The following is a 20,000-nucleotide window of genomic DNA, read 5'->3' as shown; positions in this document are numbered from 1 at the left end:
TATATATATATATATATATATATATATATATATATATATATATATATATATATTATTTTCATTTATTTATTATTTCGTTTTATTTATTTATTTTACTTTAGTATTTTTTGTTTTATTTTTTGTATTTTACTTCATTTCATTTTTTTTATTGGTTATTTTATTTTATTATTTCATTTTATTTTATTTTATATTTGTATTTTATTTTTGTATTTTACTTCATTTTATTTTATTTTATTTCAATTCATTTTATTTTGATTTATTATTTTATCATATTTTATTCATTTTATTTTATTTAATTTTATTATTTAATTTTATTTAATTTTGTTTTATTTTGTTTTGTTTATTTATTTATTTTTATACTTTATTTATTTATTTATTTGTTTAAATGTACACATGTTGCATTAATAATAATGATTATCATTAGTAGTAAATGTTTTTATTAACATGTACTGTTTATTTTTATATTTCATTTATAATAATAATTTGGTATTTATAAATGTTCATAAAATATATATATATATATATATATATATATATATATATATATATATATATATATATATATATATATATATATATATATATATATATATAAATTGTATTATTATTGTAATCAGCATTTTGCTGTTTAAAATATTTATTTTTACTAAAGCAAGCATGTTTTTATTGAATCTATTAATATTTAATATAAATTTGATATATTTTTTGCATCATTTTGTACATTTACATTTAAGATATTCATGATTTATGAATAGTTATATTAATTTTAATAATTAATAATATAACTTTTATGGAAGCATGTACATCTATCAATATGTAAAGAACATTTATAACTTTCGTACTTATGCATACCTATTGTACTTATGCTAATATTTATAAAATACTTTTTATATTTGTATTTAAATTTAATATTTAGAACCACCATTTTTATCTTGGATGGAATTTTGTATTATTATTTGCGTTTAATAATTTACTAATTATATAAAAATACACAAATTTTTATATGTTTTAGATATGGATTATATTTTCATTTATTAATTATAAATTCATAATCTACATTTTTTATGTTTTGATATGGAAAATTGAATAGTTTTCAATGTTAGCTTGTTGCATTTTCAGTGCTTTTTCACTGAAGAAGATGCATATATATATAGTATATATAAATTGGCCACATAAGGTTATCATCTTAGCACAATGATGCTTCCTACCATTTGGAAGAGCACAGTTTTCATCTGGAGCATGTCTGTGATGCATTAAAATGCTGCCTACGTAGGCCACTCGGTAGGGTTTGGACCAGAGCCTAGTGTGAGAGCCAAAGAGAATGAGTGTATGCATACGGCATACTGTTTAATAGACAGAGAAAATCCACCGCTTGCTGTCCATCACTGTTTATCTTCCTCCTGGAGAAGAATTTATCTGGTTTTAAATTCATCTTCAGTAGCAGAATCAATGTCACAATCTGCACTTGATGTTGTTACTTTGTCTCGTTCACATTTACAGCAGTGTTCATTTTGACAGTATCATCTTGATTCAAAGAAATAAAAAAAAGCATTTCTAGTTGCAAATAATATTGACCTTTGCTATTTTACATTCAAAAAATACTTTTAATTACCAGCCAATTAAATCCACTAGGAGAAAAAAATACATATAATAACAATGCTGTAAAAATAAATAAATAAATAAATAAATAAATAAATAAATAAATAAATAATTGTTTTAGTGTTTATGAAATAAAGCAGTTTGACATTTTGTCAATTTAGAATTATAAGGTTCCATTTTTGTCAAAGTTGAGTTATTCACATATTCGTATTAAATGACAACTTATTTACATCATGCAGTGTTTTTGTTTACAAGGTGTTTATATTTTGGGACTTTTTATTTAAAAAAAACAAAATAGGTTTTATCTTCAAAGTCAAACTCTGGCTTGACTAAATAAGGTTCTTTCTGTGAGCCAATCAACATTTCAAATGCACGCATGAGGACCAGTCAGGATCAGCTTTCTTTGTCCTTTCGCCAGACTGCTCCATTGACAGCGGGAAAGACTAGAAAGACCACTCAATCAGAGTTAACTAAATAATGCCACACCACAAAAAATGAAGAAGAAATCTGAAACTGAAAAGATGTGTGTAACTGTGATGATTTAGAAGCATTTGTTTTGGACATTGATATGAAATGTTAAATCTTACATTGTTGAAAAAGAAACAGTTATTAAAAACATGTTATATATTAAATGTGAAATATTTTAATTTTGTACATAAAGTCAGTGAAACATTTTTCAGTGTTAATTAAACTCATTTGCTCATTGTTTGTTTTTGGTCTTTAAATTTGATATTAAGCCTTGAAGATCAAATACTTAATTTAATTCATGGGGCATATAATTCAGTTAATATAACTTAATAATTCATATAAAGCATAAAATAAAATAAAAAAATGACCATATTAATTTAATACAATTTACATCTGGACTATATTAATATCTCTGAATATATTAAGCACAGCCTTGTATGCTTGTGGAAAATATTCATCCTAAAACATTAAATAAATGTTATGGAAAGGAAAAAAAAATTACTTTTTCAATCATTAACATACAAGTAAGTATTATTTATTAAATATATATTATATTTATAATTGTGTTTTAGAACCAGCATTTTTGTCTGGGGAGGTATGTAGTATTATTTGGACTTAATAATTTCATTTCATTTAATAAAAAAATTCTAATCAAATATTGATTATACATTTGTATTTATTATCAGCATTTAAAACTCACATGGGTTTGGGAAGTATTTAAGAAAATTAATTTGAGAAAATTTATATTTAATTGAAGCCAAAATTATTTCCCAGAGATGGGTTGCGGCTGGAAGGGCATCCACTGCGTAAAAACCTACTGGATAAGTTGGCGGTTCATTCTGCTGTTGCGACCCCGGTTTAATAAAGGGACTAAGCTGACAAGAAAATGAATGAATGAATGAAGCCAAAATAAACCGTTATTCTGAAGGATCATGTGGCACTTGAGGAAATTTAGCTTTGCCATCACAGAAATAATCATTTATTTATTATATTTTAACTTTAATAAATTCAGCTTTGGTGAGAGAAAAAAAGATTTTGTTTTAAAAACGCACCGACCTCAACTGTTTAATGAATTCCAAGCTGCTTTGTTCAGTAAGCAAAAAATAAAAGGCTATTCAGAGTGACAGTATCTCCCTGAATAAATTTAATATTTCATTGAAATTTACTGACACCTACCATTATTAACCTGCTAAGTTATGAATAAGCAAGACTTTGATTAAAATACTAAATTACATAAGAAGGTACAAACGTTAACAGTGCAAATTTGAACCTTTTAGGTACTAATGTTTACCATTCAGGTGTAATTATACTCTTAAAAATACAGGCTTCAGAGGAGATTTAGAGTTTATAGCTCCACTCTTTTGTATCCTACTGTTGTAAATAAATGGCCCAAAAATTGACTTTTGTCATTGGAATGTGTACTGTATTGAACCATACTTCACAGTGGAAATGGGTCATATAAGTACTCTGTAAAGAAAAATATGATCAATTAATCATGACAGCATATGTTTTTAGGTCATTGTTAATTATTAAACTAAGTTAATCATGTTCTAACTTAATTTTATAAGTTATGCAAGCAGATTTAAGTCAGTTTAACATAACATAAGTTCAATTGACTCAAAAGGTTAATATGATTCAGCTTCAAAATTTAAGACAACCAGAATTTTCTGACTTTTTATAGTGTACACAAAAAATGCTGGGTTTTACACAATCGATTTGTGTTGGGACAACATGAAGGAAGTTAACTTATTTGTTTTTAGAAATGTAAGTGCATTGAGCTTTAATTAAGTGTGTCATTACCCCCCAAAAAACACAACGATTGTGTTGTTTTAGCTTAATATAGAAGTATAAATATATTGTATAAAGGTATGAAGCCATAAATACAAACACAGAGCCTAATTTAAAGTCCACATAAGCCAGAAGTTGCTGAGACCTTTATTTCAGTTGATGTACTTCCAACTAAAATAGATTATTGAGTAGAGAAGAGGGGCTCTCATTTGCACTTCATTCTCTCATAGCAAACTAACAGTAAGAGGGGCATGGTTAAGGTTATTGATGTACAGTTCCTATAGCAGCCCTCTGGTTGATAAAAAGGATCGCCACTACAAACACAAAAGCAGATGGTTAGACTTTGATTGAAGATTACAAAAGTTGTCATTGTAGCTAGTTGTTTTTCAATCAAAGGCTTATAAAGAAATGTATTTTTAAGAATTTGTACAGAAAACGCTTCTTAGAAATGGAGTAAAAATCAGTAGTTTTTGAGAAAAGAGGGGAAAAGTACCGCCACACACATGGGTATGGAAGATGATAGGTATTAATGTTGTTCCCTACTCGATTAAAATAGTGTTCTGTACAGGGTGCAATGTGTGCAAAATGCAAAATGTATTACTGCGTGACCATTTAAAATATTAAAACATTAAATTCATAACGCTAAACATCATCAATGCACAAAGATACAATGTTATAATAGTTTTGGATTTTTCATTAGTTTTACTTTTTATTTAGTTTGTTTTCAAATTCAGTTAGTTTTAGTTTTTAGAGGCAGATTTACTAGTTTTTATTAGTTTTTATATTTTGAAATTGCTTAGTTTTAGTTTAGTTTTTATTAGTGTCAGTATTAGCTTTAGCTTTTTTTTTTTTTTTTTTTTTTTTTTTTTTTTTTAGAAATTAGAATATTTGTTATAGGTGCAAGATTCAAAATCATCTGAATATTGTATAATAACTCAACCAAAGACATATTTCTGAAACCTGTATTCAGAAGACACATGACCACTAGCATCTACTCACTCTCAAATTTAAATACAACAGCCCACAAGATAGCAGGCCTAAGTAACCAATATGTGTGCAGGGCTACTTCTTGGGTTAGATACACAGTAGTGATAGAAAGTGCAGAATTTTTTTGTGAACCGGATCTTCCGTGACAATTCTCCCATGTTTGGACTAAACCTATCTAAAATATGTAGTCAGCACTCATGTTTCAGTCAGTTAAAGCTTCACCATGACCTAAAAGATTTCTTAAAGTTAATTTTTGCAACCCAACTGAAGCATGATTCACTTATTTAAATTCCATTATGATTTTCTGTTATTCTGTTATTTATTTCTGTCAAATAAACTTACATTTCGCCAGATCTTCTCATTTAATCCCTCATTTTTTAAGAATAACGATGTGAGCTAGCTAAACAAACATTGTAAATTTTAATATTACGCAGACTTTAAGAGTATAAGAGGTACAAAGATGAACCTTTTAGTTTTTGTATCTTAGGTTACCACCCCAGTGGCAGTTGTGCAATTGAGACAACAATTGTATCTAAGATCACAGATGCTGTTAAATTTAAAAATCTCTCTTGTAGATCTCTCTGTAGGTTTACTTCAATGGCGCCAAATGCAGTGTGTTCTTGTGCGTCACATGACAAGTTTGAAGAAAATTCAGGGCAATATTTTCAGCATAAATGACTTTGAAATTTCATTATTTTACCCACACAAAACTTCAGAAGACTTGAAAGGTACTGCATGAGTCATATGATCTACTTTAATGTTATTTTTACGGTGCTTTTTGTCCTTTTTGAAGCTTGACAGCCCCTGGTGACAATAAGCTTTCATAAAGAACCCTTTGTGTTCTGTGACAGACAGAAAGAAAGTGGTAAAGACTTGCAATGACATAAAGGTGAATAAATTATACAGCGCTAAAAAGGATTCTGGGATGAAAATGATGCTGCTACAGAACAAAAACAAATGCAATTTTCTACATAAAAAAATCTGATGACAAGTTTTAAAACTCTTGGGGATACATTATAGATTATTTTGAAAGCAAAAAGGTTTTTTTTTTTATTAATACATTTTTCTTGTTTTAATTTTTTTTTTTGTTTACCTAATAATAAATTACTAAGTTAATGTTACTAAATAAATTACTTAATTGTTATAAATTATTTTAATTTAACCAAATTAATTACTTAATTATTTATTAATTATTTATAAATTATAACTTATTAATCGCTTGCCATTCATCATTATAATTTAAGTAAATTAATTACTTAATAACTTAATTGTTATTCATTATTATAATTTAACTAAATAATTATTTATTAATTATTTGTTATTCTTTATTGTAAATTAATTACTTAATTATGTATTATTTACTTAATTGTAATTTATTGTACTAATTTAACTAAATTAATTACTTAATAATTTTTGATACTTAATTGTTATTCATTATTCTAATTTACCTAAATTAATTAATGATTTTTTAATCATTTAATTGTTATTCCTTATTGAAATTTAACTAAATTATTACTTAATTATTTATTATTTACTTTATTGTTATTCATTATTCTAATTTAACTAAATAAATTACTTATTTAGTCTTTAATTACTTAATTGTTATTCATTATTCTAATTTAACTAAATTCATGACTTAAATATTTATTAATTTCTTAATTGTTTTTTTTATTTTTCTAATTTAACTAAATTCATTATTTATTTATTAATTACCCAACTGTTATTTATTATTCAAATTTAACTAAATAAATTACTTAATTTTTTATTACTTAACTGTTATTTATTATTCAAATTTAACTTAATAAATTACTTAATTATTTTTAAATTAATTAACTGTTATTCATTATTTAAATTTAACTAAATAAATTACTAATTAATTTTTACTTTTTAAAATGTTTTTTTACTTATTTTTAAATCATTATTGCTATTATCTTTTTCTTGTAACTGAGAAAGAGTTAATAATTCTGATGTAAAATGATAACATAGTAAAATGTGTATAGATATTTTCAGTTCAGGTGTTTTTTCCGTTCTTTCTCTCTTAAAAATGAATTTAAAATAGATTAATTTCAGGCAAGAATAAACATCAAAATGTCTAGTAGTGCTCAATTCAATGTAGAAAACAATGCTTACAAGTATATTTTACTTTGGCTAATAAAGTAATACAAATGTAATAAAACCTATTTAATTGTTATTTTAAGAACTGATACTAGTGTTCTTAAAATAATTTAGCTTTTTTCACTTAATTATAGATGTATTTAGATGCTTTTATTGTGTAAGTGTTAGGGTTGCTTTGCTCATTTCATTGGTTGTGATGATATGAAATCTCAGACCTGCATGAGTCTGCGTTCTCTTGATGATGTCAGGTCCGGATGAACGACCTAAAGTAGTCATAGATGTAAATGCGGAGGACATGGCCCATGAGTCTCGTCACAGTTTTTGTCTTCTGATTGACCCGTTGTCCACTTTTGCATGAAATGTACTTGATAACGAGTAAACAATGGTCTCTGAGACTCATGGTATATCCATCTCCATATAATGATCTCTTAATATTTTACTATATTAGGGAACAGATAACTTAATTGTTTTTACCAAATATAAGTAGATTAAACATAAACAATTAGGTTGTCCCTCAAAAAACTTAAGCATTGTGTTGATTCAGCTGATTTTAAATAAGTAGTTTGAACAAGTAATTTTTTGGGGGTTTGTAAAACTTACTTTTTTTCTGTGGACCTTTTAAAAGCTACTACACCGATATAAATAGGTCTAAAAAGACTCTTCTGTGATTGTTTTTGCACAGATCAGAAGTGGCCATCCTGTACAATGACCGCTCGGTTCTGGAAAACCACCACGTGAGCGCAGCCTACAGACTCATGCAGGAGGATGAGATGAACATTCTGGTCAACCTCTCCAAAGATGACTGGAGGTGTGGAAACGAGAGGAATGGAGGCAGACTTCTGAGAAAGAGGCTGTGCTTTGAGTCCTGCTGAGCCTCTGTGTTGTGTTTCCCACAGGGAGCTGCGCACGCTGGTCATCGAGATGGTCATGAGCACTGATATGTCCTGCCATTTCCAGCAGATCAAGACCATGAGGAACTCTCTGCAGCAGCCTGAGGGGTGAGTGACACTGAGAATGAAAATCTGATGCTGGGACTGCTTTATCAAAATGTGCCGTGCTTCTTGCATAGTACCAAAACTCCAGAATGAGACTAAGACCCTAAAGAAACACGGCATATATTTACATTTTTTGTCTTTTTTGCGTTATGTCTTTAAAATATGGACATTTATTTTACCCCGGTATTTTCAATAGAGTTTTTGCGCTGGGGTTTACACTGTCTTTCATCTTGTTTTACGCTTGAACGACTAGATGAATGCTTAAGTCTATTCAACTGATTGTATCTTAGTTACATTACAACATCGATGCTGTAAATAAATCCTAATGAAATTGACAATAGGCACATAAACATTTCAACAGAATTGGCTAAAAAACTGTCCATCCGCCGCTCTTCTCTTGTTTGCATTGACTTGTATGCAATTTACTCGTACAAATACTAATTGCGCATTTGGCGTGAACCCAGCATAGGTTTCATTATTGCCACCTGTTGGTTTGGCGTGCCCTTAACATGCATCACAGTGTGTTTTTGCATTTTTGTATGAAGCACATTTATAAAAATACCCAAGGCCCAGGCCTAAAGCCCTGTACACATGAAGACAGGTATTTTGAAAACCATTTTTTTTCTACGCATTTTTGTCCCCACTAAAACACAGCATCAGGTGATTGAAACCAAAACTGTCTTAAAACTCTGACCAGGGTGTAGATTTTTTCTGAATTTTTCTGGTACATTGTGGTCATGTGGCCACTAGAGGTTTTTGCCTCATGATGTCATTACGCTGGGTTCACACCTAGGGCTCTATTTTAATGATATAGGCGCACAGTCTAAAGCACAGGGCACAAAGCATTAAGGGCACGTCTGAATCCACTTTTGCTATTTTAAAGCCTGGTTTATACTTTTGCGTCAAGTAACCGGCGTAACCCACGGCGAATGCAACGTTCGAAGCTGTGCGTTTATAATTCTGCAAGCTGTTTCTGTTGGTCTGCATTAACACTTCCGAAACGCTAGTGGGTATTGAGGTGTTAATGTTCCTCTGTGTTGAGGTTCTTCGCTGCTGTTTTGTTTTTTCTGAACACTTCCTGCATGTACAAGTGGCTCAAACTCGCTCATTTTGAGGCAGGAACCGGCAGACATGCAACAACTTTAACTTTGAGGTAAACACAAAACAAAACTTTCCATCCTGATCTCCTTCACGGCACTCAACACTTGTAAGCAATCACTCCATTGGTCTAAAAGGGTTGTGCTTATTTTCTTAATGAGTTATGGGTGTGTTTTAAGAATAAACCAATCAGAGTCTCATCTCCCATTCCCTTAAGGAGTCAGTTGCGTCATGCTATAGTGCATTTGCTATTTACTTTGCGGACTTTGTAATGGGAAAAATAGAACGCTTTACTGGCAAGAAAACAGTTAAACAGCATCTGCAGTCCAAGGATAAAGAATGAGCCTCCTCCAATTGGCTTCTTTCTCTTTTTCTGATTCGTAGATAAGGAAACTATGTTGTATGCACTCCGCTGAAGACATCCATTAGCCTACATATTTAAGTTTAAGTGCAAAGATTTGTTTCAAAACTGTTTCTAAATTCAGTTCTTATTTCCACCAAACCAATAAATGAGCAATAATAACGAAGTATAGGCAAAAAACTGAGTTATATCCAAACACACGCCCTGTAAGCCCCATTTGGTCCAAAACCCGACAGGTGGACAAATCTAAGCATGTTTTTATTAAAACAAATGTAAATATGCATATGATAAACAATACTGCTAATAATATTAACATTATACAAATGCTAATTGTCATGAATAAACTGAAGAAAGACCCCCGTAATGAAGAAGACATGGAGGCAGCGATTTTTATATTTATGTAGAAAATAATAATTTTTGTAATATTTTAATCCTTTAATTGGTAATCTGTCTCTGTTCTCTGATTGCATTGACTTGTATGCAGTTTACTTACACAGATACTTATTTCCCCTCTTGGTGTCAACCCAGCATAAAAGGCCTTTATAGTCACCTGTTTGTTCGGCGTGTCCTTAACATTGGGTTTTTGTCTTTTCATGTAGACAGAGATTTTTTTAGATAATTTTTTAGATAAAGATAATCAGACAAAAATAAGATTTTTTCTTCGCCCAGTTTATGAGAAAAAATGACAGTTCATTCTCTATTATTATAAATGCTTTGCTCTGCAGTCCTTTGTTCTATTTTTAATAGTAGTTATTTTAAGACTCTTAACATCTTAAAAACATTTTAGTTTATTTTTACATGTCTGCTAATGTCTAATTTCACCACTGCCTATTTTTGCATATTGTTTTTTTCATTGAGCACATTTTGTTCAAAACCTGCATGCATACAAACATGCATTTAATTTTCCGTTATGTGCCAAAGTTTTAGAAAATACAATCTTAAGGTAAATATTCATTACCATTAAAAACTGTGTTTTTGAAAATTCCTAATGCTCACCAAACTTACTTTTATGTATGATCAAAAATGCAGCAAAAACAGTAAATATTATTGCATTGAAGTATCTATTTTCATTTTGTTTTTGTTTCTATTCTATTTCTTTAGTATAATACTTCTTTAAAATAATTACAAATAAGAAATATTTCTTATTTGTTGATTTGGTGATGATGAAAAATTTATTATTATTATTATTATTATTATCTATTTTGTGGAAACAAAAGTTTCAATTTAAGTGCCTTAACATTATATACAGTAATACAGTACACCCGATTTTAAAAATGAATATTTTTATCCATTTCAGTGAATATGGTTAATACTGTATATATTGGTGCATTTGAACAAAACAGATTTATTAAACAGATATATTTATAAAAAAAACAATTTTAGTCCCAGAACATCTTAAGAAATGGAAAGAAAATACAATTAAATTCAAACAAAATTGAAAATTGAAAAAATTGAAAATTGAAAAAAAAAAAAAAAAACTACAGCATTTCAACTAAATTTAATTTATTTTTTGTTTCTTTTGATTTTTGCTATTTTTGAAGATTTTATTTATTATTTTTCCCTAACATAAATTTGGGCTGTTAGTTTTTGATGAGAAGATATTTTGTTAGATTAGCTCCAAACTTGGCTTCAGTACAAACTAAACTAATGAATATATGAGCAATATGACATGAGTAGCAGTGTGATATGGCTGTATATCAATACTGGTAGGAGGCATGCGTTGGCTGAGTGATTTATACAACAGTTCGAAGGCATAATCCTGTAAATAAAAAAGAAAATTAAACACGGAGAGTCCAACCCTCTTGCAAGAGGAACTACTTTCTTCTGCCATTCATTCACATCTGCTGCTGACGGCCAGAACAGTAGAAACCGTTGCTAATTCACTAACGTCACTTTAGAGCTAGTGTTTGAATGATTTTCTAGCGTAATGTCTAAAGTGATGACAAAACAGCTGATTTTGCTGAAATTTTAAGATTATAAGGCTGAACTGCATGAAATGCAATCAGTCTACAGAGATTTCCCAGTATTTCTCTGTTGCAATCGGAAGATCATAATATTACAATGGTATAAATACTGCACTAAAACATACAAAAGAGAGGGATCGACTTAGAAAGTGATTTACCTGTTTAATAATGATTTGATCAGCTATAGTTTGAAATTACACAGCTATCATGCGGTCTCTGTCCTTATCTTGTGCATGAACGTCGTCAACCATCTTTTCTCAAAGACAGACTAATAGCTGCTGACGCGCTGTCTCTCAAAGATTACATTTAAAATAGGCACTATCCTTATAAATAAACTGCATAGTTGAAATCTAAACAGCTACATTCTCGACTATAAAAAGCCTCAAAAGTACATGATGTTGTCCAACAGCAGCAATATTTGTCAAACTGTAGTGTTCTCTGCTTGTTGCTGTATGTAGGCAAAATAAAGCAGCCTATAGAAAATATGAATTTAAATGAGAGATTTGTGGGGGGTGCACTTATATATGCTGAGCACTGTATAACATAAGTAGTTTTATCCACACAAATGTGTGATTTCATGAAATGTGCATTTGTAATTACATACATTTGTTATATCTGTTTTCCCAGAGATGGGTTGCGGCTGGAAGGGCATCCTCTGCGTAAAAACTTGCTGGATAAGTTGGCGGTTCATTCCGCTGTGGGGACCCCGGATTAATAAAGGGACTAAGCCGACAAGAAAATTACTGAATGAATGTTATATCTGTATTTAAAATTAAAAAAATATTTAATCATGGGTATTAGTAGACTACAACTTTCTTCTTTTTTCCCCAATACCATTTTTGTTAAGCTGTAATCAAAGTAGTTAACATTTCTGAATTATGTATGATCAACAGAAAAAAACAACACAGAGAGACAGACACGTTTATGAGTATAAGTTCGGGTGTGAGTTTCTGGGTTATTTTTAATGCATCATGGTTTATTTGACTATATTTTAAGTGACTCTGTGCTGAACGTGTGTCTCTCAGAATAGACAAGGCTAAGGCGTTGTCTCTGATGCTGCACGCGGCCGATATCAGTCATCCTGCGAAGGGCTGGAAGCTGCACTACCGCTGGACTCAAGCCCTCATGGAGGAGTTTTTCAGACAGGTACAACACACACACGTCTGCCACAACACAAGCTCAACTCCCTCAGATGCACACATCATCTCACTGAACTGGAATCCATCAGACAGCTTATGCACAGGATGAAAAAAAGTATCAAATAGCAAAACAGAACAATAAATGCATGAACACATTGTGTTTTAAAAGATACAAAAGATTATTCATCAATTATGTTTCAGTGCACAGTGGCAGTCAGAGAGTGTATGTATATATATATATTTTTTTTTACTTCAACTATATATATATATATATATATATATATATATATATATATATATATATATATATATATATATATATATAGTTAAATAGTTTTTTCTTTTTTAAATATTTCCCAAAAGCAAGGAAATTTTCACAGTATATCTGATAATATTTTTTCTTCTGTAAAAAGTCTTATTTGTTTTATTTCGGCTAGAATGAAAGCTATTTTTTTCTTTTTTAAAAGAAGCTTTATATTTTTTGAGAACAAACTATCGGTATACAACAACTTGCCTATTTACCCTAACCTGGCTAGTTAACCTAATTAACCTAGTTAATGTCACTTTAAGCTGTATAGAAGTGTCTTGAAAAAATAGTTCAAATATTAGTTACTTTCATGATGACAAAGATAAAAAACATCAGTTATTAGAAATGAGTTATTAAAACTATGATGTTTAAAAAACTATTATATTTAGAAATTAGAAAAAAAATATCTCTGTTAAACAGAAATTGGGGTAAAAACTAAACAGGGGGGCTAATAATTCAGTGCCTAATAATTCTGACTTCAAATATATATATATATATATATATACTGTAATGTACTGTAATGGTACAATTGCATTTTATGAGCTAGATTTCAGGGTTTGTAGTTTTTAATCCAATTACTTTTCTAAAGTGGAAAACATTTTACATCATTTTGTTTCATTGTTTTTTAGTTATATATAAATAAATGTTAAATGTGTGTGCGTGCGTGCGTGCGTGTGTGTGTGTGTTCGCGTCTATACAGTTGAAGTCAAAATATTAGACCTCCTGTGATTTTTTTTTTCTTATTTAAATATTACCTAAATTATGTTTAACAGAGCAAGGATTTTTTTTCACATTATTTCCTATATTTTTTCTTCTGGAGAAAGTCTTATTTGTTTTATTTTGGTTAGAATAAAAGCAGTTTTTAATTTTTTAAACACCATTTTAAGGTCAAAATTATTAGCCGCTTTATTTTTTCAGTTTTTTTTCAATTACCATAACTTGCCTAATTAACCTAGATAAGCCTTTAAATGTCACTTTAAACTGAATACTAGTATTTAGTCAAATATTATGTACCTTCATAATGGAAAAGATTAAATAAATCAGTTATTAGAAATGAGTTATTAAAACTATTATGTTTAGAAATGTGTTTAAAAAATCTCTCCGTTAAACAGAAATTGAGGAAAAAATAAACAGGGGGGCTCATAATTCAGGAGGGCTAATAATTCTAACTTCGACTGTATATGTACAGGATTTTAATTCTAGAAATATATATACAGTATATTTGTCTGCATTTATCTTGTAATCAAAATCCCGTCGTCTCAGAAATCTCGGGTACATGATGTCTCGGTATAGAGAGGAAAGCTTTTTTAGACTGTTCTCAGAGTGTTGTTCACAGTGTGACTAAATGATTGTTTTATTGACTCAACAGGGGGACAAAGAGGCAGAACTAGGACTGCCTTTCTCTCCACTCTGTGACCGCAAAGCCACCATGATCGCCCAGTCTCAGATAGGTAGAGTTACCACACACACACACACACACACACACGCACACACTTGTATATGTGGTATGCAATTTATACTTTAAAAAACCCTAAAAGCCTAAGGGCCCTATCATACACCCGGCGCAATGTGGCGCAAGGCGCCTTGCAATAGTCTTTTAGTAGTTTCAGGTTGGCGCAGGAGTCGTTTTTTTTTACGCTGTTTAAATAGCAAATGCATTAGCGCTCATTTTTGCGCCCATAGGCGTTCTGGTCTAAAAAGGAAGGCGTTCTGAGGCGCACTGCTGGCGCGTTGCTATTTTGAGAAACTAAAATAGATTTTTCAATAGACCAAAACAAACCCGGCAAAACTCCAGCGCAGAGTTGCGCCTTGCTTACACACTGCTTAATACGCACAAGAGAGCAATAGGCAAATATCTTTTCATATGAAAAAATTTAAATATTAAGGATATATATAGGATATAATAAGAATAGATATAGGATATAAATATAAAGGATTAAAATATTACAAAACATATGATTTTCTAGCCTATATAAATATGAAAAATCACTGCTTTTATGTCTTCTTCATCTCGGGAGGCTTTTTCAGTTCATTCATAACAATTTGCTTTTGTATAATGTTATTATTATTAGCAGTATTATTTATTATATCCATATTTATATTTGTTTTATTAAAAACAAGCTTAGATTTGCCCACCTGTCAGGTTTTAGACCATATGGGGCACAGCATGTGTTTTAGGATATAACTCAGGTTTTTGAGCACACTTCGTTATTGTTGTTCATTTATTCGTTCGCTGGAAATTAGAACTGAATTTAGAAACAGTTTTGAAACGAATATTTGCGCTTAACAAACGCAATTAATTATTTATAGGCTAATTGATGTCTGTGCATAAAGGTTTCCTTATCCAAGAGCGAAAGTGAAAGTAGATCATTTATCTCTCATTCTCACGCAGTAGATGCTGTTTAACAGTTTTCTGTTAAAAAAAACTGTTAACTGTTTGCAAGTGAAATGCTCATTTTTTCCACTTAGACTTACTTTACGTCCTGTAAATAGTGAATGCGCTCTTGGCGCGATGCAGCTGACTCTTAAAGGGAATGGGAGATGAGACTCTTAATTAGTTTATTCTCAAAACACACCAATAACTCATTAACAAAATAAACTCAACCCTTTTAGACCATGCGCCACGGCGCAAAGCGGATTTTCCCGTCCATAAATGAGCAAAAATGCGTTCTGACACGCCCTGAAAGCGTTTGCGCCCTGCGTTTTGCGCTTTGCACATGGACCATCAAAATAGAGCCCTAAGTCTCAAAGCTCAATCCTCCAAGAAAACCTGTGGCGTTTTGAATTAGAGGACACAGTAAACCAAATCAACAGTGCAGTGCATTTGTCAGACATTATCCATGTCACTTTACAATTGTGAGGGCATTATATAAGTCTCCATCCTATACCTAACTCTAGTTCTTATATGCATTTAAGAAAAGTATCATCCACTGTATCATATCTGGGCCTTCTGAAAAATGGGGGCACAGGGAATGTTCTCATAAGTCATCCTCTCATTGTAATACCTGTGTTATATTCATGCCATTATCCAAATTTCTGTCCTGTTATGTTACAGACACACACACGCACACGACTGTGTCTACTTCCTCTGCAGTATGCACAGTGTGTTTATATCTAAAGTTTCCGTATGGCGTATACGGATGATCTGCTACTGTACATTTGCTAAAGGAAGCAGACGTAATGCAGTATTGTATCCCAGTGCGCTCAGCTTGACCTGTTTTTAAGGTTGATGAACTAGAAGCAATGATGAACTATTTTTAGCATCTTTATCTTTCAAACTGCCTTAAAGGAACTTATTTGTGCTGAACAACTCCAGACACTGTTTTAACAACACTATTGTGTATGTGTACTGTTATGTATATGTAATGCTTATTCCCCTTATTAATCTGGGGTCACCACAGTGGAATGAACCAACAAATTATCCAGCATATGTTATACACAGTGGATGACCTTCCAGCTGCAACCCATCACTGGGAAATACCCATACACACTCATCCCCACACATACAGACGTTAGAGGCCATGGTCTTTAGCCTCCTTGGTAGAGCACCCGACTCCCATCGTCGGTTGGATCCCAGCTCGGAGCGGGTTGGGTGGTGTAGGAATGGTGGGTTACATATGGACAATTAACTTACCCAATTCACCTGTACCGCATGTCTTTGGACTATGGAGGAAAAAGGAGAACCCAGAGGAAACCCACGCCAACACGGGGAGAACATGCAAACTCCACACAGAAACGCCAACTGACTCAGCTGGGTCTCGAACCAGCAACCTTCTTGCTGTGAGGTGTTTGTGCTACCCACTGTGCCACCGTGCTGCCGAATATAATTTATATATCAACATATATATTCTTTCTTTTTTTCTATCTATCTATCTATCTATCTATCTATCTATCTATCTATCTATCTATCTATCTATCTATCTATCTATCTATCTATCTATCTGTCTGTCTGTCTGTCTGTCTGTCTGTCTGTCTGTCTGTCTGTCTGTCTGTCTGTCTGTCTGTCTGTCTGTCTGTCTGTCTGTCATTCAGTCATTCTATCTATCTATCTATCTATCTATCTATCTATCTATCTATCTATCTATCTATCTATCTATCTATCTATCTATCTATCTATCTATCTATCTATCTATCTATCTATCTGTCTGTCTGTCTGTCTGTCTGTCTGTCTGTCTGTCTGTCTGTCTGTCTGTCTGTCTGTCATCCTATCTATCTATCTATCTATCTATCTATCTATCTATCTATCTATCTATCTATCTATCTATCTATCTATCTGTCTGTCTGTCTGTCTGTCTGTCTGTCTGTCTGTCTGTCTGTCTGTCTGTCTGTCTGTCTGTCTGTCTGTCTGTCTGTCATCCTATCTATCTATCTATCTATCTATCTATCTATCTATCTATCTATCTATCTATCTATCTATCTATCTATCTATCTATCTATCTATCTATCTATCTATCTATCTATCTATCTATCTATCTATCTATCTGTCTATCTGTCTGTCTGTCTGTCGTTCAGTCATCCTATCTATCTATCTATCTATCTATCTATCTATCTATCTATCTATCTATCTATCTATCTATCTATCTATCTATCTATCTATCTATCTATCTATCTGTCTGTCTGTCTGTCTGTCTGTCTGTCTGTCTGTCTGTCTGTCTGTCTGTCGTTCAGTCATCCTATCTATCTATCTATCTATCTATCTATCTATCTATCTATCTATCTATCTATCTAACTATCTATCTATCTATCTATCTATCTATCTATCTATCTATCTATCTATCTATCTATCTATCTATCTATCTATCTATCTATCTATCTATCTATCTATCTGTCTATCTATCTGTCTGTCTGTCTGTCGTTCAGTCATCCTATCTATCTATCTATCTATCTATCTATCTATCTATCTATCTATCTATCTATCTATCTATCTATCTATCTATCTATCTATCTATCTTTCAGGGTTTGTAGTTTTTAATCCAATTACTTTTCTAAAGTGGAAAACATTTTACATCATTTTGTTTCATTGTTTTTTAGTTATATATAAATAAATGTTAAATGTGTGTGCGTGCGTGCGTGCGTGTGTGTGTGTGTTCGCGTCTATACAGTTGAAGTCAAAATATTAGACCTCCTGTGATTTTTTTTTTCTTATTTAAATATTACCTAAATTATGTTTAACAGAGCAAGGATTTTTTTTCACATTATTTCCTATATTTTTTCTTCTGGAGAAAGTCTTATTTGTTTTATTTTGGTTAGAATAAAAGCAGTTTTTAATTTTTTAAACACCATTTTAAGGTCAAAATTATTAGCCGCTTTATTTTTTCAGTTTTTTTTCAATTACCATAACTTGCCTAATTAACCTAGATAAGCCTTTAAATGTCACTTTAAACTGAATACTAGTATTTAGTCAAATATTATGTACCTTCATAATGGAAAAGATTAAATAAATCAGTTATTAGAAATGAGTTATTAAAACTATTATGTTTAGAAATGTGTTTAAAAAATCTCTCCGTTAAACAGAAATTGAGGAAAAAATAAACAGGGGGGCTCATAATTCAGGAGGGCTAATAATTCTAACTTCGACTGTATATGTACAGGATTTTAATTCTAGAAATATATATACAGTATATTTGTCTGCATTTATCTTGTAATCAAAATCCCGTCGTCTCAGAAATCTCGGGTACATGATGTCTCGGTATAGAGAGGAAAGCTTTTTTAGACTGTTCTCAGAGTGTTGTTCACAGTGTGACTAAATGATTGTTTTATTGACTCAACAGGGGGACAAAGAGGCAGAACTAGGACTGCCTTTCTCTCCACTCTGTGACCGCAAAGCCACCATGATCGCCCAGTCTCAGATAGGTAGAGTTACCACACACACACACACACACACACACGCACACACTTGTATATGTGGTATGCAATTTATACTTTAAAAAACCCTAAAAGCCTAAGGGCCCTATCATACACCCGGCGCAATGTGGCGCAAGGCGCCTTGCAATAGTCTTTTAGTAGTTTCAGGTTGGCGCAGGAGTCGTTTTTTTTTACGCTGTTTAAATAGCAAATGCATTAGCGCTCATTTTTGCGCCCATAGGCGTTCTGGTCTAAAAAGGAAGGCGTTCTGAGGCGCACTGCTGGCGCGTTGCTATTTTGAGAAACTAAAATAGATTTTTCAATAGACCAAAACAAACCCGGCAAAACTCCAGCGCAGAGTTGCGCCTTGCTTACACACTGCTTAATACGCACAAGAGAGCAATAGGCAAATATCTTTTCATATGAAAAAATTTAAATATTAAGGATATATATAGGATATAATAAGAATAGATATAGGATATAAATATAAAGGATTAAAATATTACAAAACATATGATTTTCTAGCCTATATAAATATGAAAAATCACTGCTTTTATGTCTTCTTCATCTCGGGAGGCTTTTTCAGTTCATTCATAACAATTTGCTTTTGTATAATGTTATTATTATTAGCAGTATTATTTATTATATCCATATTTATATTTGTTTTATTAAAAACAAGCTGCGTTTTGCGCTTTGCACATGGACCATCAAAATAGAGCCCTAAGTCTCAAAGCTCAATCCTCCAAGAAAACCTGTGGCGTTTTGAATTAGAGGACACAGTAAACCAAATCAACAGTGCAGTGCATTTGTCAGACATTATCCATGTCACTTTACAATTGTGAGGGCATTATATAAGTCTCCATCCTATACCTAACTCTAGTTCTTATATGCATTTAAGAAAAGTATCATCCACTGTATCATATCTGGGCCTTCTGAAAAATGGGGGCACAGGGAATGTTCTCATAAGTCATCCTCTCATTGTAATACCTGTGTTATATTCATGCCATTATCCAAATTTCTGTCCTGTTATGTTACAGACACACACACGCACACGACTGTGTCTACTTCCTCTGCAGTATGCACAGTGTGTTTATATCTAAAGTTTCCGTATGGCGTATACGGATGATCTGCTACTGTACATTTGCTAAAGGAAGCAGACGTAATGCAGTATTGTATCCCAGTGCGCTCAGCTTGACCTGTTTTTAAGGTTGATGAACTAGAAGCAATGATGAACTATTTTTAGCATCTTTATCTTTCAAACTGCCTTAAAGGAACTTATTTGTGCTGAACAACTCCAGACACTGTTTTAACAACACTATTGTGTATGTGTACTGT

The 20,000-nt window shown here is 31.5% G+C and overlaps 1 protein-coding gene across 4 annotated transcripts in view; it reads left to right on the top strand.

Annotated features, from left to right (window-relative positions):
- The window catches only part of pde1a (phosphodiesterase 1A, calmodulin-dependent), a 263,528-nt gene that overhangs the window by 233,044 nt on the left and 10,484 nt on the right, over window positions 1-20,000 (top strand). For all 4 annotated transcript variants that reach the window (XM_073913162.1, XM_005167925.6, XM_073913163.1 and 1 more), the window contains 4 exons: window positions 7,640-7,765; window positions 7,854-7,955; window positions 12,401-12,521; window positions 14,191-14,272. In XM_073913162.1, coding sequence (XP_073769263.1) covers window positions 7,640-7,765; window positions 7,854-7,955; window positions 12,401-12,521; window positions 14,191-14,272 — 431 coding nt within the window. The remainder of the gene's footprint in view (window positions 1-7,639; window positions 7,766-7,853; window positions 7,956-12,400; window positions 12,522-14,190; window positions 14,273-20,000) is intronic.

This window comes from Danio rerio, chromosome 9 (assembly GCF_049306965.1).
Source record: "Danio rerio strain Tuebingen ecotype United States chromosome 9, GRCz12tu, whole genome shotgun sequence".
Taxonomy (NCBI): Eukaryota; Metazoa; Chordata; class Actinopteri; order Cypriniformes; family Danionidae; genus Danio; species Danio rerio.
The sequence above is the reverse complement of the archived record's forward strand: the minus strand, read 5'-3'. Positions and strand labels throughout refer to the sequence as shown.